This window comes from Danio rerio, chromosome 5, assembly GCF_049306965.1.
Source record: "Danio rerio strain Tuebingen ecotype United States chromosome 5, GRCz12tu, whole genome shotgun sequence".
Lineage (NCBI taxonomy): Eukaryota > Metazoa > Chordata > Actinopteri > Cypriniformes > Danionidae > Danio > Danio rerio.
This window is the reverse complement of record NC_133180.1, coordinates 39,692,415-39,716,425: the sequence shown is the minus strand read 5'-3', so window position 1 is coordinate 39,716,425 and position 24,011 is coordinate 39,692,415. Positions and strand designations below refer to the sequence as shown.

Below are 24,011 nucleotides of genomic sequence, written 5' to 3'. Positions count from 1 at the left end.
AGTTTTGCTTGAAAACCCTGACTTTTTCAAATCGCGGGATGCCTTAAAAGCTGTTATCGTAGTGAGGTGATGACGCCAGATGGCATGCTCTTGGGCTCACACCAGTCACGCACACATTATTTCCTGGGGAAATGCTCCTAACAAGGATTTCAGCGCTTAGTTGCATAAGATAGAGCCAGAATTAGGAAAAAAGTTGTACCTGGTTACCCAAAGAAGTATGATTATTGCCTAAAAACATTCATAAAAGCTTATCTTGCCTTTTTTTTTTTTTTTCAGATTTGCTCTGGTGCAGAAACACACAGTGGAGTTCAATCAAGTAGCCATGGCGAACTCAGAGGGCTCGGAGGTTATGCTAAACAGAGTTATGACCAAAGATAACATCGGAGTAGCCGTCCTGCTGGAGGTGAAGAAAGACCTGTTTGCTACTGGTAAGAATCCTGAATTATTACTTAAAGGGCATAGTTCACCCAAAATGAATATTTTGTCATCGTTTACTCTCCCTTCACTTGTTCCAAACCTGTTTGAGTTTCTTTCAAATGTTAACCACAGTGGAAGATATTTTAAAGAAAAAAATAGAAACCTGTAAACATTTACTTCCATAGTATTTCTGTTTGCAATTATGGAAGCCAATATTTACAAGTTTTCAGCTTACTTTAAAATATAATAAAATCAAGAAAATCATACAGGATTAAACATTTTTAGGACCCTGTCTACATTCATATTTGATGTCAGAAGTCATGCCTATATCGAGAATACATCATCCGACCCCCAATTACATTTTTTTCCAGAAACACAAGCCTTTTACAGCACTCTCATGGTCTACATAAAATGGATTATATGCTTTATTATAGTATTATATTTATATATTTGATGTAGCAACTAGGGATGCTCAAAATAATCGATTAACCGTTAACCGAAAGGGTGCGTTTGTAACCGATTAATACTATCAGTTACACGATTAAAATTATTATTTTATATATTTTTAGTTTGGCTGCATAAGGGGCCGATTGAACCCGCCTTTGCGTTAAGAGGGGCATCTTTTGCACGCGGCTCATCCCAGAGCAGCAGTTTGTGTTGTCAAGACAACTACAGAGAACTTCTAAAGAGTTTGGTTTACGCTACATTTATTCTTCCATGGCGGGGACCAAAATGCATCCCGTCACGGCTACATTACCCTTTCAAAACATTCAGTTATTGTTGTTGTTGTTTTTAATAGCGGATTATAATCGCATCAAAACGTACTAAAAGGTAAGTGGATTATAACAGCGCAAACTTTTCTGTAACCGTATAGTGCTGTGCGCTATCTGTTTAATCCTTTGGGGTTACGTGCTGACTTACTGACTGACTGACAGGTGCGCGATGCGTTAGGCCAGCAAACACGCAGAAGCTTTTAGTTGAGATGAACACAGTTTCTATAGTTATACTTGTACTATTTATAGATAAAGTATGACTCGCATATAATCACTCTATCTTGCTGGAGTTTATAGCCGTTTCGCTTTACTTCAGGACGCATTAACACCGCTCTGAAGGTCTAATCGCTGTTTTAAGTTATCCAGAGCTGTATGAATGTACAAATCTTGAATATCACAATATTATTAAATATTAAAATTGTAACAACATATACAGCAACACTTTTGCACAATCGATACCCAGCTGATTCAGTCGTTTCATAAGAGGACCGCGCTTTCTTCTCTTCTTTTTTCCTTGTCAACATAAAGGCAGTGAGATGCGCCTTGTGTTTTTGGAAGGAAAAAAAGCACGTTAGATGTGTCGGCTACTTGTTTAACTGCAAGACATACTTAACTAGTGGGACGATAACGTATAACCCGTGGCTACAGACACATTTGCCAAAGAAGCAAAATGGAAGAAGAATATTGCTGTTTGAAACAGACGTGTTGATGCCAAAAAAGCGCTTATGTTGACCTGGATCTGCGTCATAAACGCAACAAATAGGCTTTACCTTTTATTTTATAGCATATAAAGCATGTATGCACATTAATGCAATATCATATTTAAACAACAAAACTGTTTACAAAATGTCCACATATGCGCGCGTTGTTGTTGTTGTTGTCTTTTCATCTCGCAGCGCGCGCACTTGAACCGCGAGGGAGAGAGAGGAAACCATATATCAATATATAATCTTTAAAATAATAATTTCTATTAAAAATGTAAAAGGTTTTGTGATTATAATAATAACAGCGGGGCATTAAATAAATGCAAATTTTCAGTGGAGCGAGCAATTTGAGGAAGTCAGCTATTTTTATTTGACGGAAGACAAAAATATGATTGGAAAAAAACTGCCTATGCTGGTTATTAAAAAGAACCAGTCAGTATTTTCTTTTTGTAATATAAATAAATTATTTAAGTGAAAATAATCTAGGGCAGTCCTATTTATTTAATTTATTTTATTTAGTTTATTCTGTTCTTCTGTGCTAAACACTGCAGGTGCGTGAAGATGCTCTGTTGTTATGTTCTATTATTAATATGCTAGTATATAAAAATAAATCAGTATTTTAAAATGCAATATTTAATGTGTCAGACACAAAATAGACACGTCAATTTGTTTAATATAAAATTAAGAGTAATCTGACCAGTTAACCGGTAATAACCGATTAATGAGCTGCGGTTGTCGGTAAGCAAAATTAACCGAAATGAGCATACCTAATAGCAACCTTTGATGTGCGCTTAATTTAGCTTTGTCATGGCTACCTCTTATAAATCCGATAATTTCTTTTGTCCTTGAGATCATATGATAAGAAAATTATCCTTTTCTACGCTATGAGTTTACAGCTTAAAACCCTTTAAATACCTGAATATTGAAACATTAGTTGACATTTTTAAAGACAAAGCTGTGATTAAATTAAATAATCTTTGTAGCTGTCAAAATTGTATAATCATTAAAACATAATTATTAGATAATTTGATTAAATTCAGGGCTGTGGGTTTGATTTTAGTGGTAATTGGTTACATTTTCTTTTTGTTATGCCTGAATATACAATTGCAGAATGACTTCGATATGAATTACTTTTAATTATTATAATGTATTTTATAGTCCTTTGAATTGCTGTCTGATCTTCCAATGATCATTTAAGTTCACTTGTAAGTCATTCAGATACACCCTAATTCTGCTTTATTTCTTCTTTTTCAGCATAACTAATTTTATGAGAAATAATTGTACATTTTTTGTGTCATCAAAAAGATTGCGATATAGATTGAGTTCCTGTTTTTAAACTCAGCTTTTGCTTTACTCAGAATTAGGAGCAGTGACCTTAATAATGAAAGATCTTATTCAGATGTTTCATAATAGTGAATTCTAGTTCCAAACCTCATAAAGTAACTATAGCAAATAGATAGTATTAATAAACATATATCTAATTTAGAATCAAGAATGATAAAAGAAGACTTTTTTTAGGATGTATATGCATAATGTCCGATAAAGCTTACAATACATAGTGTGATGTCACTCAGACAACATTGGAATGAAGCATTAATAAATGCTAAAATAACAAAATGCACAGAATAAAATATTTGAATTCATACCTCAATTCAGTAAATTCATTAAATGATTGTTTTTTGCGTAACATTTGTCTACATATTTATATTTTGTTTACATATTTGTATCAATATTATTATTATAATTGATTATGGGCAATATATATATATATATATATATTTATTTTATTTATTTATTGTAACATAGGCTAATTTTCACCTACAAAGTAGGCTTATGAGGCTATATGTTTTATTTATTTTTTATTTTTCATTTTGAATAGGCTACTGTAAATACCTGACAATAAAGGCAGTAATTTTTTCACTTTAAAATTTAGCAGTGAATGAAAAGCAAATTTAACCTAACAAAAAATTATAGCCTAATCTAAATGCTGCATAAAGTGAACTCCTGGTAAAATTCCTGCAGAAATTAAGAAATGATTATGCTCTAGCCAACATTGGGTAGACTAGTTGGCCTAAAATATTTTGAGCAATGTTGTTGAACTTGTCATAAATAAACATTTAAAAAGGCTGTAAGAACACAATAAATTATGCTTTTGCTCGAAAAAGAAAAATTACTATTTATTTAAATATTATAATATTCTTTTTATTTAGTTTATAAATGTCTGTTTAACATCTAGCAGGACACATCTCATAGCCCCCTTACAGATGAGGACTCTAAAAATGAACTTTCAGATGAAAACATGCACATAAAATAGACTGAGCAATTTTCCTAACACTTAAACTAGAGGCCAAGGAAAGAATGGTATTCTTTGATTAATAAAATGGTACATGGCCACCACGGCACATTTTATCACGTTTCTATTTGTTAGTCATGTCCACACCAAAATGACTTTAAGCTTAATTTAGGACAAAATGGTATTTAAATATGTACAATAATGTATTTCAGCTTTGGATGTTGGTCGGGTTGAATGTCCACCACAGGCTGCTGAATGCTGATGTTTAGCCTGTAGGTGGAAGCAGATCACAAAGTTTAAACTGTTTACATGGGATGACAGCAATAACTATTGTCCCTGAAAATGAATTTAAGATCACAAAAAGCAACACAGTGCATTAAAACATAGTAGAATTTATTTGGAGTCAACAAATGATTAAACATTTTGTAGCATTTGCACACATGCAATGTATCTAATAAATAGTATTTATTTCTACTTATGTGTATCAAGTTGAAGGGATGGTTTCCACAAAAAGTTACATTTCTTTAGCATTTACTTATCCTTGGGTGAATCCAAAGCTTTATGATTTTTTTTTTGTTTGTTTGTTTGTTGAACACAAAAGAATATAAATTGAAGACTTGGAAACTAGTAGCCACTTGAGTATAATATAACATCTGACATCTGTAGTATAGTAAAATAAAACGCTATGGAAATCCATGGCTACTGGTTTCCAACATTATTCTAACTATATTATAAGTATAAAAAATTAAACAGGTTTGGAACAAGTATATGGTGAGTACATTTTGATTAAATTTAGATTTTTGCTTGAACGATGTCTTCAAGTAATTGCTCTTCAAATAAAAACTCATCCGTAGCCATTTTTTAAAGACAGCTGTAAATCAAAGGAAATCACTTTTATGGCTGTCAAAAAGTCAAACATAAACATAAAAGTACAAAGCTGAATTCAGTGCTGTAGGTTGGATTTTAGTGATAACAGCTTAAATTTCTATTATACCCAAGTAAACAATTCTTCAGTTTGCATACTTTTGGTTGATTGGATGTATTTCAACTTTTGAACTGCCTTCAGGTCTTTAAATGTGTTCAATTGTCAGCAGTTGTTCAGATAACTCCCTAGTTCTGCTTTATTTAATCTTTTTCAGCATATTCATCTATTTTTCTGTGGAATAAATATACAATATTTTGTGTAATCAAAAGATTGCAATATTGATTGCTTTTTGAAAACGGGAGTTTCCTGTTTTCAATTTCAGCTCTTGCCTTCCTCAGAATTAGGAGCAATGACCTTAATAATAAAAAATCTTATTCAAATATTACAAAATTACAGAACTCATTCTGCTTCATTCGGTATTTCAAGACATCAGGTTTTCTACCATAGTGATTTGGAACTAGGATGCTTTCAAAACCAGCCTGGAACTGTAGCTGTGGATTGCCCAAAGACCTTAGAGCACACCTTAGAGCAGGGGTTCTCAAAGTCCCGAATCTGAATTTTCATAGATGACAAAAATGTCTGTAAAACATTGTTAGCACAGAACATGTTTTAAATAAACATGCATATACATTAATTAACCTTTTAAAAGTCTGCATTTAAATATACTATTATAGCAAGTGCAAAAGTGGCAAGATGAGAACTGAAACTTAATTTAATTGTCAGCAATTTTTATGAACAAAACACAACCTGAGGTATAGCTCAAAAGTAGCATGGTGCAAAATACAATGCTGTGTGAGACATAACTCTGCCTGTATTCCAGCTGCTGCTAAACCTTTCATAGTGCCGTTTGACATTTTCACTCTTCATAAGTTTAAATATCTCATTTCTAATTAAAGAGAACAGTTTTGTGCTGGATTGGAGCAAAATCAATGCATACCTCTCTGTCCAATGAATCGTCTTTAAAAACTCAAAGTTTTTTTGTTGACTTTTCTTTTCTGGAAACTGGCATTCTTACCATTCAAACGCTCACTGTGTTGAAGAGTGTCTCTCAATTACGGTAAACATCATACATTGAAAAACAGCGCCACATCAGTTCGCTTTCACTATAGACCATCGCCAAAAAACAAGATTACATGTTTAGCACGTGTTTATTAAAGAAGTAAATGCACACTTTCTGTATTATTATTATTATTATTATTATTTGTTTATTGGTTTTAAAATACAATATCAATTTATAAAAGCAAAACAGTTGAGACACTCAGTGGCAAAGGTCAAATAAAGTAAGAAAAAAAATATTCAATATTTAAATATATTACATTGGTAAGAGATACCATCCAAGTGCACTGAGTAGAGAAAACACAAAACAACAAAAATAAATAACAAACAAACAAACAAACAAAAGAAAGGTTATTTATTACTTAAAAAAACTATTTGAAAAAAAAATAGGGTGTAATTCTTGATTAATGTCAAGCGCTAGTTCTGGGTATGGTCATTCATTTTGAAGTGCTTCTGGAGTGGCCAAAAGCTCAGAGGTCTATGAAATTCACACTTTCGTTCACTTACACATAAGAGTGCTCTTGAATATAAAATCGAAAAGAGTCCAAACTTTGAGAAGCCCAGACTTAGATTGTTCGTCAGCCAATCAAATTCAAGATTTCAACAACTCCTAGTATATATATCTTAATACTATTTATTAGAATATTCTCATCCCATTTTCTTTCCTGGCACTGTACTGCAGGCTTAAAGCCACCTCCAGAGAAACAGCTCCTGCTTGTAGCTAACGCCCACATGCACTGGGATCCAGAATACTCGGATGTGAAGCTCATCCAGACTATGATGTTCCTGTCTGAGCTCAAGAGCATCGCTGAGAGGGCCTCGGGATCTATCAACTCTTCTTCACCCACATCAGAAACAAGCTCTATCCCTATCGTCCTGTGTGCTGATCTCAACTCCCTCCCAGATTCTGGTAAGTCATATTTAAAAGGTGCATGTTGAAAATAAATTGGAATGTTTGGGCCAGATTTACCAAGTAGGGCAATTTTACGCAAGAGCATTATTGCAAAACAGCACTGAATCTACAATTAGAGAACAAAGATATAACATCTCATTTACATATTGACAGTGCAAATTAGAATAGTGGCAAATTTCCTTGTGCCAAATATTTACTAAAAAAATTTACTGGTCAAAGAATGGACATGCTCACAAAATAGACAGGAATGTGAGTGACCACAAGGCACTTTTTATTTTTACTTACAACTAGCTACAGTATATCTGATGCATGCTTTTCAGGCACAAAGAGAACACATTGCACATTGTCTTAGGGAACCATGATCATGCTGGTATTGTGTGACTCAGATGTTACTTCCCAGTAGTCTCTTATTTCTTAAAACAAATTCAAAATAGCATATTTGGCAAACAGTATATTTGAGCGATTGTATTCCTTTGGCATTCCAAAATAAATATGTGTGGGGTAAAAAAAGTCTTATACCATGCGCTCTGTGTTCCCTGTATTGTCTTCTCCTGGTAACAACAACTGTAGCCATTTCAAGTGTGATATTTATATTTTTAGTCATTAAATAATGACGCAAATATCTAATGTGAGAAGCACAAATGTTGTTAAATTGCAATGCGCTATACATTTAAACACTTTCATCCTATAAATTTTGTGTCTAATTGGGAAACTCTTACAAATGTATATTTTAAAAAAAAGTAACTGTGTCAGTGCCTTTTCAGAGATATTTCTCTCTGCTGTGTGTGTTTGGTAAAACTAAAAAGACAGTTAGCATTGAAGCAAGCTGTTAGTAAATTTGTCTCTTTACTGTTTACAGTTTTTGTTAAGACTAATCTAAGACATTAATATATTTCAGCAAGCCATAAAATTGCACTTACAGAGTGGGTGGCTGTTGATTAGCCTTTTTGTTCCTTACAATTGGATCAAATAAACAAAGCTTACTGAATTCGCCTGCTACCAAATTAAAGTAATAATTCACCCAAAAATCTTACTGACATGTTTAAATTTTTGAAGTTTCCTTCTTCTGCAAGAATATAAAAGAAGATTTTTTAAAGAATGTTGATAACCAAATTTTTGACTTCCATTAAATTAAAAAAATAGAAAATAACATGTCATACATGTTATAAATATGTTGCAGAAAACTACCTATAGCTTTGTAATGTTAATTTGGGGGTGAACTATCTTTTGAATGTCAAAAAACAGCCAATTTTATTTTTTGCTTCAGATTAGAAGCTCTTGTCTCAGAATCACTCGTTTTCCTGACCTCTTTCTTGCAGGTGTGGTGGAGTATCTGAGCAATGGCGGAGTTGCAGAAAATCACAAAGACTTTAAAGAACTGCGCTACAGCGACTGTTTAACTAACTTCAGCTGCAATGGCAAAAACGGCAAGCCTGATGGCAGTATCACACACAGTTTCCAGCTGAAGAGTGCCTATGAGGGGAATCTCATGCCCTACACCAACTACACTTATGACTTCAAGGTGAGGAGATTTTTTTTTCAGAATCAAAATGAATCTCAATCAAAATATTATGGGAGCCATCTGTTTCAACATGAGATTTAGGATTTTCATGCTTGCTTTCTTTACATCGCCATTTTTGTTCTTTTATTTGTTTCAACAAAGCTTTGCTGCGAAGATGAATCATTTATGATCATATGATTATCTTGTTGGTAAATATGATGATGTAGGTCTCACATGATGCACTGTATATACATGATAATAAATTTACATTTGTTAATATTGAAATGACATAATCAAAAAATGACTGTCGGTTCATGACCAGGAGAATAAGTAATGATTCAGTGATGGTGTCTGATTCAAAAGCCAACTCATTTAGCTAATTATTTTGAGATGTGTTGATTGGTGGATTGTCTTGTGGGTGTCATTTGTTATTAAAGTGTGACTGCCTTTGTTATAATAATGAATTAAAATAGGGTGTTGGCATGTTACATGCTTGCATGAGGAAACCCGTGCACATTAGAAAGATTAATCCTTGTCCAGTATCTGCTTTTTAAAAGTTTTAAGTCAGAGTGAACCAGAAGTTGCTAAGACTTCTATTTCAGGAAGTCACTGTACTTCCGACTAAGATGGATTGTTGAGTAGGGGTCAGGGTTTTCTTTTTACTCATTATTCTCTCTTCGTAAACTAACGGTAATAGGGGTTTGGTTATCAATAGCTACAATCAACAAAAAATGAATGCCACTTTAAATGTGGAAGCAAATGTTTAGACTTTGAAGATTACCAAAACAAAATTGTTTTAGTCGATTATCTTGCACAGATTTATTGTTCACCTAAAGAATAAGAATGTGTGCTAACAAAATATACATTGTAAATTTCGATTTCACGTGGACTTCAAGGGATAAAACTAGAGTTGTGCTAATTTAAAATAGAGTTATATATTTTAATCTTATAGTTATATGTGTTTCTAGTCTAGTTTAGTCATCTCTGTTTCTTTTCCGGCTGTAAATCAATGTTCTGGTTCAGTTTAACACCTCATTGACAATCTAAGTGGCTCAAAACAGTCAAGTGCATATGCAGATTGTGCATACATTATATGCAAAGTTAAAAAAAATCTTCTGATTTAAAAATTCAACTTACTTCACCCTGTGAATTACACTAGCATGTGTCTAAGGAATATTGATTTCAGAAACCCTTATTACTTCACTTTCCACTCATTCAGACTTAAAGGGTTAGATTTTTAATTCATTCATTTTCTTTTTGGCTTAGTCCCTTTCATAATCAGGGGTCGCCACAGCCGAATGAACCGCCAACTTATCTAGCATATGTTTTACACAGTGGATGACCTTCTAGCTGCAACCTAACACAGGGAAACACCCATACACACTGTTTCACACTCACACACACTACAGCCGATTTAGCTTGTTCAGTTGACCTAATGCGCATGTCTATGGACTGTGGGGGAAACTGGAGCACCCGGAGGAAACTCACGCGAACACTGGGCGAACATGCAAGCTTCACACAGAGTTGCAAAGTGACCCAGCTGGTGCTCAAACCAACAACCTTCTTGCTGTGAGGCGATCGTGCTACCCACTGCGCCACCGTGACACCCAAAATTTAATTTCTAATATTAATAAGTGTCAATAGCCTGAGACCTTCACTCATCTTCTGAACACAAATGAGCTTCCTTCATCCTCCACAGACAGCCGTAGTCAGGCATTCAAAGTCCAGAAAAAGACCCCAAAATGCTGTCAAAATATTCCATGTGACTTCAGTGGTTAAACTAAAATCATGCACAGTTCCAATAACACCTTTATTCGCACAAAAAAAAAAAAGAGTAAAAACAACTTGCTTTTTATCAGTGTTTTCCATTTTAGATTAGTGTTTGCATTTAATATGACCAATAAAATGTTATTGTGTTGCTCTGCTGACTAAAATGACAATATATCAGACTGCCTGTAGCAAGTGCACACCCTGAACTGATGTGAAACAGAACAAAGAACGAATGAGCAAAGGCAAACAAAAGTATTTTTTACAGTTTTATGGCACACAATAATGTTCTTGGAGCTTCTAAAATGTTTTTTGTAAAGAAAAGTGTGTGCATTTGTACAGTATGTGGCCCATTTATCGTTGCAAAAAAGGCCACATCAAATAATTATAAAGTACATCAAAAAACTTCTGAAAACATTCAAAAACTTTCTGATTCAGTTCTAGTTTTGGTATTTGTGACTAGGTCTCTGCTTCATCAGAATCAGTATCAGTTTCGTGTCGCTAGGCAGACATGCCCAAACCCTGCATTCTACTTTCATTACAGGAGAAACTGCTTATTTGCAGTTAAAGCCAAAGACACCAAACAGCTCTGACCCAAAAACTGACATTTTCAAATGGTCTGACAGGTATTTTAAGCTGAAACTTCACAGACACATTTTAGGAACACCAAAAATTGTAAAAAGAGGCATAATATAAGAGGCCTAAAAAGACTTTTAAATAGATTTTAAAGTGACCTATATTTGAGACTATTTACAATTTATAATTTATTCAATAATTAATTCAAAATTAAAGTTTGAAGAAATATCTTTTTTTGCATGACACAGTGACATTTAAGTACAAATAATAGCTCTGACGGAATTCTCTTGAACAAATAAGCATTCGTTTAATGTGTCAGAATGGAAAAGAGTGAGCGTGTGTAAATGTCACGTCCTTTTGGTTTTCTTGGCAACATCCTGAATCATTCACATAAAAATCAGAATGTGCTTTCTTTGACAATCTAGAAAATCAGGGAAAGTTTGTTTTTTCTTTTGTTACACTTTGTTGACACATGGCAAAAAAACGGTCATTAGTACATACCTTAAAAGTGACAACTGTTGTTGAGTTTTAAAAATTGCATTTGTTACACATTTAAATGAATTAATCCTTTACTGCACAACATTTCACTTGGCAACAGAAATGTCAATTTTCAGTGCATGTTTTCATAAATCATTGCAACCAATTGGAATGGTTAATAGCAATAAAGAAAAAGTCAAATAGGATTTGAGGGTCACTATCATGCACCATTTGAAGGTGGAATATTCTTTGCACCCGTGGCCCAAGGAGTGCTTGATGTGATTAAAAGGCAAGATATCTGCTGTAGTAATCCTGTTTAAAAAGACATGGTCAATGCATAAATATATGCATGCCGGTGTAAAAATACATTTTATTAGGTTTTATTATGATTTTATTTTATTTTGAATGTTTAGAAATTCTAATTTTCTTATAATTTTCATCAACTTAAGTTTTATTTTTACAAGTTTTTTTTATTCTAACGATATTTTTGCTAATATTGTGCTTAGAGATTATCACATATTGTTATACATGTTAGTGCACAATTTATGTTCAAAGCAGAAGAGGTGGCAAACTAGTGGTGGGATTTCCAATTTCCCATGAAATGAAAACTCATTGCGTAATTACATGAAGTAGAGCAAATGAGATGAGACACTATATAATGCAAGTCCTGTACCAGATTCAATACATCAATGAGTTTCAAGTGCTTTCCATTTTTGATCAATAAGATTCGCTCTTAGCTTTGTTTTATGGGTGTTTATTAATAATTGCAGCAATAATCTTCTCCATGATTCAGTACCAAAATATTTTGGGCTAAGGGTTGCGCTAAAAAATAATGAAATTAACCAAAAATTGTGTAGAATTATTTAATCATACAGTGTCTATAGAAAATCATCACACCCTGTGAAAATCTAATTCTTTACTCACTAGGGATGCTCTAATCGCCGGGGATCGGTATCGGCTAATAATCACATTTTTAAACAGGTTAAGAGTCTGGGTGTCATTCTTGATAGCACCCCATCTTTTGATTCTCACATCAATAACATCACCCAGTCTGCTTACTTCCACCTACTCAATATTAACCGACTCCGCCCTTATCTTATCCCCCATGCCACTGCTGTTCTCGTCCATAGCCTTAACACATCTCATTTAGATAACTGCAACTCCCTTCTCTTTGGTGTCACTCACAAATCCCTCCATAAGCTTCAGTTGGTCCAGAACTCAGCTGCACGTATCATCACCAGAACCCCTTCTTCTCATCACATCACCCCTGTCCTGCAGCAGCTTCGCTGGTTACCAGTTCATTTTCAAATTGTTTTTTTTTTTTTTTTTAATTTTTAACATTTTGCTGTTAACATTCAAAGCCATCCATAATCTCGCCCCTCCATATTTGTCTGCCCACATTTCTGTTCCGTCTTGCACCCTGCAATCTTCTTCCTCCCTCCATTTGTCTGTTCCCTCTGTTCGTCTATCGTCCATGGGCAATAGAGCAATCAGCCGCTCTACTCCCCGGCTTTGGAACTCACTACCACCTGCCATCAGAAATATTGACTGCCTCACACTATTCAAATCAAGACTCAAACCCACTTAGTTAAGATGGCTTTTAATACTTAATTGTATCTGCACTATTGCTGTGTATGTTTTTATATTATTTCTCTTGTTCTATTTCTCTTGTTTTATTGTACAGTGTCCTTGAGTTGCCAGAAAGGCACCTTTAAATAAAACGTATTATTATTATTTAATGACCCGATCTGTACTTACAGATTTCATGACCCGATCCCAAGTATTTGTGTTAGCTGGAGATGAGCACATTTTAACATGAATATTTAATAATATAACTTCTTGTAATTTACTTTTTGCAATAAACAGTAGTTTATAGACCTATTTACTTTTAGTTAAGAAGTATTAGATTTATAGGTGTGCTTTTTAACTTCTTGTTCATCAAATATGCTCTCCAAACCTTTTTCTTGATTGAGATATATTGAATTGCCAGCAGCTTGCTTTCTGCAACGCACACATGGTCGCCCACTGAAGCTAAGCAGGGCTGTGCCCAGTCAGTACGTGGATGGGAGACCACATGGGAAAGCTAGATTGCTGCCTGAAGTGGTGTTGGTGAGGCCAGCATGGGGCACCCAACCTGTGCTTTGTGTGGGTCCTAATACCCCAGTATAGTGATGGTGGCTCTATACTGCTCAATGAGCGCTGTCTTTCGTATGAGATGTTAAGCTGAGATCCTGACTCTCTGTGATCGTTAAAAATCCCATGATGCCCTTCGAAAAAAAGAGTAGGGGTTTAACCCCGGCAACCTGTCCAAATTTGGCCCACTGGCCTCTGTCCATCATGGCCTTATAACCATCCCCATATCATAATTGGCTTCATCACTAACCCGGTCTAAACTCAGTGCTTACGCACTGCTTAATACGCACAAGAGAGCAATAGGCAATTATCTTTACATATGAAAAAATGTAAATATTAAGGATATATATAGGATATAATAAGGATAGATATAGAGTATAAATATAAAGGATTAAAATATTACAAAACATTATTTTCTAGCCTACATAAATATGAAAGATCACTGCTTTTATGTCTTCTTCATCTCGGGAGGCTTTTTCAGTTCATTCATAACAATTTGCTTTTGTATAATGTTATTATTATTAGCAGTGTTATTTAATATATCCATATTTATATTTGTTTTATTAAAAACAAGCTTAGATTTGCCCACCTGTCAGGTTTTAGACCATATGGGGCACAGCATGTGTTTTAGGATATAACATTTTGTTATTATTATTCATTTATTCGTTTGCTGGAAATTAGAACTGAATTTAGAAATAGTTTTGAAATGAATATTGGGCCTTAACAAACAAAAGTATTTATTTATAGGCTAATTGATGTCTGTGCGTAAAGTTTCCCTATCCAAGAGCGAACGTGAAAGTAGTTCCATTATCTCTCATTCTCACGCAGTAGATGCTCTGTTTAACAGTTTTCTGTTAAAAAAAAACTGTCAACTGTTAGCTGTTTGCTTGTGAAATGCTCATTTTTTCCACTTAGACTTACTTTGCGTCCTGTAAATAGCGAATGCGCTCTTGGCGTGACGCAGCTGACTCTTAAAGGGAATGGGAGATGAGACTCTAATTGGTTTATTCTCAGAACACACCTATAACTCATTAAGAAAATAAACTCAACCCTTTTAGACCATGCGCCGTGGCGCAAGGCAGATTTTCCATCCTTAAATTAGCAAAAACGCGTCCTGACAAGCCCTGAAAGCGTTTGCGCCCTGCGTTTTGCGCTCTGTGCATGGACCGTCAAAATAGAGCCCTGAGTGTCTTGAAAAGCACTATATAAATGTAAGGAATTATCATTATTATTAATTCTTCTTCCTTCCTTTGCAGTGTTTCCAAAACGTATTGTTAATCATTTTTCTTACCATGTTTTTTTTTCTTTATCTGTGCTGTCTATTATTTTCTGTAATGCTGCTTTTAACTATGACATGTTCACACCTAAAAGAGACTTGTTTAAGGATTATATGCAGCATCCTTAATTTATGCTCTTAGGTAAAGAGAAAACTCCACTTAATTATCTTACTTAGAAGGAAAATGTGCTTAATGCATTTTAAAGCTTGAAGCATCAGAATCTGTACTCAGTAACGGCCGATCTCAACTACTCGATAATGGCTGCAAAAATCCTGATCAGTGCATCCCTATTACTCACATTTCACCCTGTTTTCAAAAGACCTTCGGGATAAAGTTGTAAAAAAAAAAAAAGCACAGGTTAGGAGAAGGCTACACAAACACTTCAAAAGGCTGGAAAAGTTATTTAGAATGTGATTTGATTTCAGATTGTATGACAAATAAAGTCATTATTTCAGAGGGGTATGATGATTTTCTATAGGCACTGTGCAATACACAATTGCTGCAGTAGAGGGTTGAATTTACTTAATCTGAAAGGATGCAACATTTTGATATCTTTACCCTTTTTACATTTTCTGTAGGGTGTGATTGACTACATCTTCTTCTCAAAGACACACATGAGCGTTCTGGGTGTTCTGGGTCCATTGGAGACACAATGGCTGAAGGACAACAACATAACCGGCTGCCCTCACCCTCACATCCCCTCCGACCACTTCTCCCTCCTGGCTCAGCTGGAGTACCATCCGCCTTTACCCCCCCTCAACGGGCTGCATCTGCCTGTCCACAGGTAGTGCAGACCCCTTCCTTCCTCTCCCAAAACCCCACACCATGGACAGACCCCCATCATAAGCCCCAAAAAGTATAGGCGCACACATTAAGGAGTGAAGTGCTCACCTACTTTCTTGCTTTTTTAAGCCTTTGCACATGATTGTATCATTATTATTATTATTATTATTATGTTTTCCAATTTGAAAACAAAAGCTTAATACCAAATTAGGGTTGGGATTCTCTGTTTGGTACCAAACGAACACTGCTTTCAGGGAAATCGATCTGTTTGTCTAAATCTAAATGTGAGATTGTACTAACCGTGTGTATTGATGGTAGAAATGTGTATCTTATGAGAAGACAGATCATTTAGCATAACAATGTGAGCACTAGTATTATGACGTTTCGATCAGCATCCGCTTTTAAATTCCCTTTTGACATATCAAACATTTTAAAATTAAAGCAATTACAGTAAAACCCCATATGCAACTTCAAATATTACAGTTACTGTATCCTGTTCATTACAAATTTAAGTTCCCCTATTCATTGATGGATTTGCATTGAGATCATGAAGTGAAACATGTGGTGAGGTCGGATTTTTTAGCAATCTATTTTTAATTGAAAATTCTCAATAGTGCAATGTGAAGAATTATGCGAAACTTGTACTTAAGTCAGTAATTGACACTATTAAAGAGGATCCCAGCCCTACTGATTATAACACAGCTGTGTACCTTTGCTGCTTTCACTTTCGTCTTGCAATGACATCTAAATTACATCATCATACTAATGTATCCACCTTATTTTTAATGTCAGATTGGGTTTGTAGCTCAAACGTGCAAAAGGCTTCCAGTGTCATGCACTTACACCTGCACTAAAACAGTCCATCATGCTAATATTTAGTACAAAATGATCATAATAATTTTGGAACTATTATTATTTTTGGGGGTGGCTCAGTGGTTAGCACAGTGGATAGTCCCAGTTGCCTTTTCTGTGTGGAGTTTGCATGTTCTCCCCGTGATCAGGTGGGTTTCCTCTGAGTGCTGCGGTTTCCCTCACAGTTTAAAGACATGTGGTACAGGTGAATTGGATTTACTAAATTATGTAGTGTGTATGAGTATGTGTGAATGAGAGAGTTTGTGGGTGTTTCCCAGTACTGGGTTGCGGCTGGAGGGGGATCTGCTGTGTAAAACATTTGCTGCAATAGTCAGCAGTTGCGACCCCTGATATTCAGGGACTAAGCCGAAGGAAAATTAATGAATGAACATTATTTTTTGTCAATTCCAAACACAGTAGCCTGTTGCCGAATTAGTTTAGGTGTTTTTTTTTTTTTTTTTGTTCTTTACCTATAAGGCAGGGGTGCCCCAACTTTTTCTTATGAAGGGCTAAAAACCAAACTTTGAGGGTGGTGGGCTGTATTACATTAAAGTTACCATGGTAACATTCTAATTTAATAATATTTTAAATATATAGAAACAATAATTTAATCAAATGAATTATTATATATATATTACATATTACATTTTAATGTACTTCTTACAATAAAACCATAAACAATCTTATTTATAACAGAATGGAGTTTAATTTTTTTGTTTTTTTTTACAAAAAGAATACATTTTCACTCGATAGTGAAATATGTCTTAATAGTGTTTTTAGCAACATGCCAAACATATATTTGTTGACATCTAAAAATAAAATGTGTTTTAGGGTTTCATGACCCTTTAAAATTCTGATGAATTTACATTAGGTGAATTGGGTGAGCCAAATTCTCCATAGTGTATGTATGTGTGCGAATAAGTGTGTATGGGTTTCCCAGTGATGGGTTGCGCCTGGAAGGCCATCCGCTGCAAAAAAAAAAACATATGCTGGATAAGTTGGTGGTTCATTCCGCTGTAGCGACCTCAGATTAATAAAGGGACAAGTCGAAAAAAAAAATGAATGAAACATTAAATAATTTATTTTTTGTAGCTCAACAATTAAACAAGCAAAAAAAGTTATGTAAAATTAGAAAGGACCATCTTTGTTTAAGGGATTCGCCCCAGCCTTCTCCATAATTTCTTTATCACTTCTCTGATTGGTAGGCAGGCCAAATTAAAGGTTACCATGGGCCAACTTTGGCTTGCAGGCCCTAGTTTGAGCATCTCTGCTATAGAGGCTAATGTCTCACACGTTCAGAGAACATGGCTTATTTCCTCATTGCAAAATAAGGTGGATATATACACAGTAAAAACTCCTCTCTGTCTCACTGAAGTTAACTACAAGCTCAAAAGTGTAGGGTTGGTGTTATTTGTACAATTGCTACAGGAGACTAGCTAGGAGTTTTAAGGGATAGTTCACCCAAAAATGAAAATGCTGTTCATTTATGCCACCTCAGGCTATGCTAGATTTAACTTTAACTTTACAGATGTTTTTTAGGTAAAACCGTGGTCATTGGGGATCCCTAAAATGCTAAAACAGTAACCAGCACTTTAAGAGTAAAAAAAAAATACATAAAAAAAGAAATGAATGCCTTTGCTGAGTAAATGAACAGAAATTTTCATAATTACTTAATGTTATTGTGCTGTTTTGCATTTAAAGGCTAAAGGCGTGTAGAGGTTGAATGTTAAGTTCTGCTTATAAACGGCATTTGTTGTTTTGTACCTTTTTGCCAGAAGTGTATAAATGATGAGCATCTCAATAGTTAGAGGCCTTTTTACATCTCTGTTTTATCTAAAATTTTATGGTGCTGGTCACAAGCTTTGATATCAGCATACACTGATATCTAATCTCTAAGGCTAAAATACACTATACAACTTTTTAAAATCTGAACATCAGATTAAATTTAAAACATCAAGCTTTATACACTTGCCAATTTTGTGAATAGTTACATGAAAAAAGAGCATTAAATACTACCAAGATTCACACACTACCAGACTATTAAGTATGACTTTTAACACAACAAACTCGCAGTGAATTACAAATAAAATAATTTGCTCTTAAAGGAATCTGCTAAAAATATCACATATTTGATTTAATCAGACTGGAAGGAATCATTGCTTTGAGCAATAAACTCTCCAAGTTTTGTGTCCTTCATGCACTATTTGATTTTATTTGACATATATCTGCTCAGACCTTCTCTTTAGGCATCTAGCATTGACGTTGGGACAACAGTCTGACAAAGGTTATATAGTACATTCTGGTCTAAAAAATATTTTTGGTCAAACAAATGCCAGGTCTAAGCTACACAATATTTTTGTCTGTTTTGATGGTCAAGAGACACCCACCAAACTACATACTTGCTGTCTTTAAAAACATGAAATCATAAAGAAGACACAATTAGTTTCTGATTTCTAAAAACAAGGATAAACAAAAAATGGCTGCCTAACAGTGTTTTGGATTTGATCATTCTGCCATCAGAAACAAACTGAACCTTTTCTCCACTGCATAATTCCAGCTAGCAGCACTAATTATCAATGTCTCCTATTCATTTCACCATGGCTGTATCCTAAATGACCCCTTTACCCTCAATCAGTGTTCCCTACATTAGTCCACTTGAAGTGAATGGAAATGAGTGAGTGATTTTTGTTCACTCCAGTAGTGCTCCAGAAGAAATGCCTTTTTCTTTTGTGTTTACTAGTTGATAAAAATAAAAATGTTAATTTCAACACAGTTTCACGCAATTCGTAACTTTTTGATTTAGTGGCTAATTCATATGAGTTCATTTGATCTCATTTATGAACTTTAATATGATTTGCTTATACTTTAATAAGGGTTAGGTTTAGGGGCGGGTGCCACGCCTCCTTTTTAAAACTACATTTTCATATGACTGCACTCATTAGCCACTGCACTGACAAATCGTAAAATAGTTACGTTTACTCATGAGATCAGGCTGGATAATTTATAGTAAATAATAATAATGGATTGCTGTTCTAGATAAAAAGTTTTTCATTTGTTATTATGTTTTGACCCTAAAAATAGTCCCTGGCTAAAGGTATCTTTAAACAAAAATTTGCTGAATTTCAGGCATTTCGTAATATCATTGCGTCTGCTGCAGCTATGGTACAGCAGCAAAGTTCCTTGATCATTACGCCAGAATGAGAATGTAGTTACTAGCCATATTGGCCTGAAAATAGCAACTTTTTATTTTCTGTGTCTTAATACAAAATGTAACTACTGGAAAGTCAAGTTTCAAATAGCAAAATTATCGGGACTGTATGGTCATTTTTTAGTGAGATGCTAATAGTCTAATCTAATTCAATTATTTATTTATTATTTTATTTTGTTATTTATTTATTTAACCAGATATTGGCTGAACAGATAAAAAAATGGTAAAACTGTTTTATCACATATTTTGTTTTAAATAGGCTCATTTTACAACTCCCCTAAACATACATCAAACGGATTCTGCTGTGGATACCATTTTGTCGTCAGATGCAGGAGTTAATTTGGTATGATATAATATCTAGCCATTGCGTTATTGTACATTAGTTGTACGCTAAATTGTTTTTGCGATGGACTTTAGGATTGATTGAGTGCACTTCAAAACATTTAATATGGTTTTGGACAAAACTACAAATGGCTAATCCCTCAAATAGTGCTAAATTAAGGGTATGGGGCAATTTAAGATACAACCCACATCTAAATCCATCTGAGCTGGGAGTTTCGGCTAAATTGGTTACAGTATTATGGATGTATTTACAGCTGAAATGTAATATTGAATAGAGAGTAGGGTTAGTGTTCCTTCTCTCTATTTCTTACAGTGAACTCTCGGTTGGTGAGAAGTGGTCAAAAGCCAAGCCACTGAACTGACATTCCAAAGCAGAAACAGTTTTTTTAGAAATTGATTGAAGAGTACCTATGCAAAAACAACAACAAAGCACACACACACACACACACACACACACACACACACACACACACACACACACATATATATATATATAGAGAGAGAGAGAGAGAGAGAGAGAGAGGATTAACTTGCTCAGATTAATTGTATACTTCAATAATCACCATGTATACTGAACAGCTTCTGTGCTTGTCATCATCATAGAGGTCATAAAACCCTGCATGGAGGACTGGAAAAAAATGTAGTAAAATGTTTTTTTTTTTTTTTTGTTGGATGTCTAAAAGACAGGCCGGTCGATTAGAGAATAAATTAACATGTCGCCCTACACCAAACAAATTGTGCGAAAATTGAGATATTGTGTAGCCTGAATCTGGTATAAAAAATAATTTTTAATACAATTGAAATATCAGTGGCATATTACTGTCGTTGTTTATCACATGATTACTTTGGTATTATTTCCCTTCACGATTGCTTGTGGACACATTCTTTAATAAAGGTAATTACATTTTTTATAAACTTTAATAAACATCAATTGTCCAGCCAAACAATTATGAAAATTAAAACGACAAAGATCTTGAGTCCAATTCCCTGAGCATTTTGTAATGTTGAGCATGTAAGTTGTTAGTAGCACTCATCTAACTGACACATGCAGGCAAACACTATGACATTTTGAGCAAAGCTACAACTTTCCTAACACTTTTTATACTTGTGTTTTTGTTCTGTGTTGAGCTGGTGGTGTTTCAAGAGGAACCAGTTCAGGGTGCTGAAGTAGATGTGGTAGATGGTCTTTGTGCACAGCATGCTTTACTTATAACTTGCCATTGTTTTTCAAAAATAATAATAACCACACAACTTCCATAACTTTCATCCCACTTACATTTAATGACAAATTTGATTTGAGACTCTTTCATTTTTATAGCTGACGGTTAAGCTTTATGGCCAAGTTTCACAGACAGAGCATATCTTAAGCCAGAACTAGGCCTTAGTTAAGTTTGGATATTTAAAACTCTTGTGAAGTGCTTTGAAATGTGTGATTTTATTCAAGGTTAGACAAAGGGCTCTATTTTAGGGATCTACACACAAAGTCTAAATCGCATGGCACAAAAGTATTAAGGGTGTGTCTGAATCCGTATTTGCTTTTTTAAGGATGGAAAAATACTTCCGCACTCTGATGCATGGTCTAACAGGGTTGTGCTTATTCTCTTAATGAGTTATGGGTGTGTTTTGAGCAAAAAGCACACCAACAAATCAGAGACTTGTCTCCCATTCCCTTTAAGAGAATGAGCCTCCTCCTTTCGACCACTTTACTTCCTCTTTTTCCTTACTTACTCCTTCACTTTTGTGGAAACAGTGTTGTACACACTCCACTGAAGACATCCTTTAGTCTACATATTTAATTAAATTTTTTTAAGCACAAAGATTTGTTAAAGAACTATTTCTAAATTCAGTTCTAACTTCCAGCAAACAAATAACTGAACAATAATAATGAAGTGTGGTTATATCCAAACACACGTCCTGTGCCACATATGGTCCAAAACCTGACAGGTTAAACAAATCTAAACTTCTTTTTATTAAAACAAATTTAAATTTGCATATAATAAATAATACTACTACTAATAATAACATTATACAAAAGCAAGATGTTATGAATAAGCTAAAAAAGCCCCCTGAGATGAAGAAGGCATGGAGGCAGTGGTTTTTATATTTATGTTGAAAATAATATTTTTTTGTAATATTTTAATCCTTTTTCATTTGTATAGATATTTGTGTATTGCTGTACATCCTGTGTGTATTAAGCAATGTGTACGCGTTTAGGCGCAAAAATAATGTGCTCTGCATTGGACTTTATGCCTGCTTTCAGCTAGTCTATTGCACAGTCTATTTTAGTTCCTCAAAATAGCAACGCACCAACAATGCGCCTTAACACACCTCCACTCTAGACCGGCACAACCATGAGTCCACAAAGCGGCGCAAATTAATTTCCTATTTAAACAATGTGAAGCAAAACGGGAAAATTAGGGTTGCTCTGGTCTGAAAATAGCAACACATCACACCAAACACGTCTTTTTGCGCCGGGTGTATGATAAAGCCCATATAGGGTGTGTCTCAAACGGTTCCTTATTCAGTAGTCAATTCACTAATCAGAGAGTCAGACTGTGTTAGTGCTGTCTTAATCACAGAATTTTTCGGTAAAACTTTATAATAATTGCACACTATGAATCATTTACTAAGCATTAGCATCTTGTGAATTCATTATTTGTTAAGCATTAACTCTACACTCTCAGAAATAACTAGTTACTGGGGCAGTACCTTGTCAGAAGGTACATATTTGTACCTAAAGAGTCCTTAGTGGTCCTATATAATATCAGTACCTAAAATGTACCTTTGAGATACCAATATGGACTCTTCAGGTACAAATATGTACCTTTTGAAAAGGTACTGCCCCAGTAACAGCTCTTGTACCTTTATTTCTAAAAGTGTAGAGTAATAGACATCATTAAGCAGTTTTTAACTGCAGCTACAAATGCTGTATTCTTGACTTTTAAGCACCTATATAATGTGCTTAATAATTTTATTTTCATACTTAGTTGATGATTTATTTTTCATTACTAAATTAAGTATCGCATTATTTACAAACCAGTTCTACAGTATTGAAGGTTTTTAGGATCATCCAGAATAAGTTATGATGATATGATGAAGTTATAATGATTACTAAACTATTGAAATCAACATTTATATATCTTATAATTCAGGCATATACTAATAGTTAACTAATATGTTGATAAATGCTTTATTAACTTAACTTCATGTAGTTTTGTGACCTAATCTAAAGCGAGGACTATTTATGCTTTATAAATCCCTTATTAATGACATTTAAAGGCTCAGAATCAAATGAACAATAATCTTTGCAATCTTTTCTAAAAAGTAAAATTACTGTGAAGTTTAAACATTGTCAAAAACAGGAGTGTCAAAATACGACATAAAACTGGATAAAACAACAATATAATATTTAACAATATAATAAAATGCAATGTTTAGACTATACAGTGATTTTAGAAAAGGTTGCAAAGATTTATTTTTCATGTGAAGTAAAGTTTCATTTGTGTATCTTTAAATGAATATGATTTATAAAGCATAAACAGTCCTCGCTTTAGATTAGGTCCCAAAACTAGATTAAGTTGAGTTAATAAAGCATTTATAAACATACATAGTAACCGTTCATGCCTGAATAATAAGACATATAAACAATAATTTTAATAGTTTATTAATCATTTACTAACTCATTCTGTATCATCCTAAAAACCCTCAACTACTCTTAAATACAACTGGTTTGTAAATAATGCGATACTCAATTTAGTAATGAAAAATAAATCATTAACTAATTATAAAAATACAATTATTAAGCACATTATATAGGTGCTTATAAGTCAAGAATGCAGCATTTGTAGTTGCAGTTATAAACTGCTTACTAACGTTTGTTACTCTAGAGTTAATGCTTAACAAAGAATGAATTCACTAGATGTTATTGCTTAGTAAATGATTCATAGTGTGTAGTTATTATAAAGTGTTACCAATTTTTCCAATGCATTAAAACATTCGCACCGCGAAAAGTCC

At 34.2% G+C, this 24,011-nt stretch overlaps 1 protein-coding gene across 4 annotated transcripts in view; it reads left to right on the top strand.

The window, feature by feature from the left end:
• cnot6l (CCR4-NOT transcription complex, subunit 6-like) overlaps positions 1 to 24,011 on the top strand; it is a 37,989-nt gene that overhangs the window by 12,761 nt on the left and 1,217 nt on the right. For all 4 annotated transcript variants that reach the window (XM_073950398.1, XM_073950399.1, XM_005165315.6 and 1 more), the window contains 4 exon segments: positions 277 to 428; positions 6,851 to 7,078; positions 8,401 to 8,603; positions 15,391 to 15,596. In XM_073950398.1, the coding sequence (XP_073806499.1) occupies positions 277 to 428; positions 6,851 to 7,078; positions 8,401 to 8,603; positions 15,391 to 15,596 (789 nt within the window).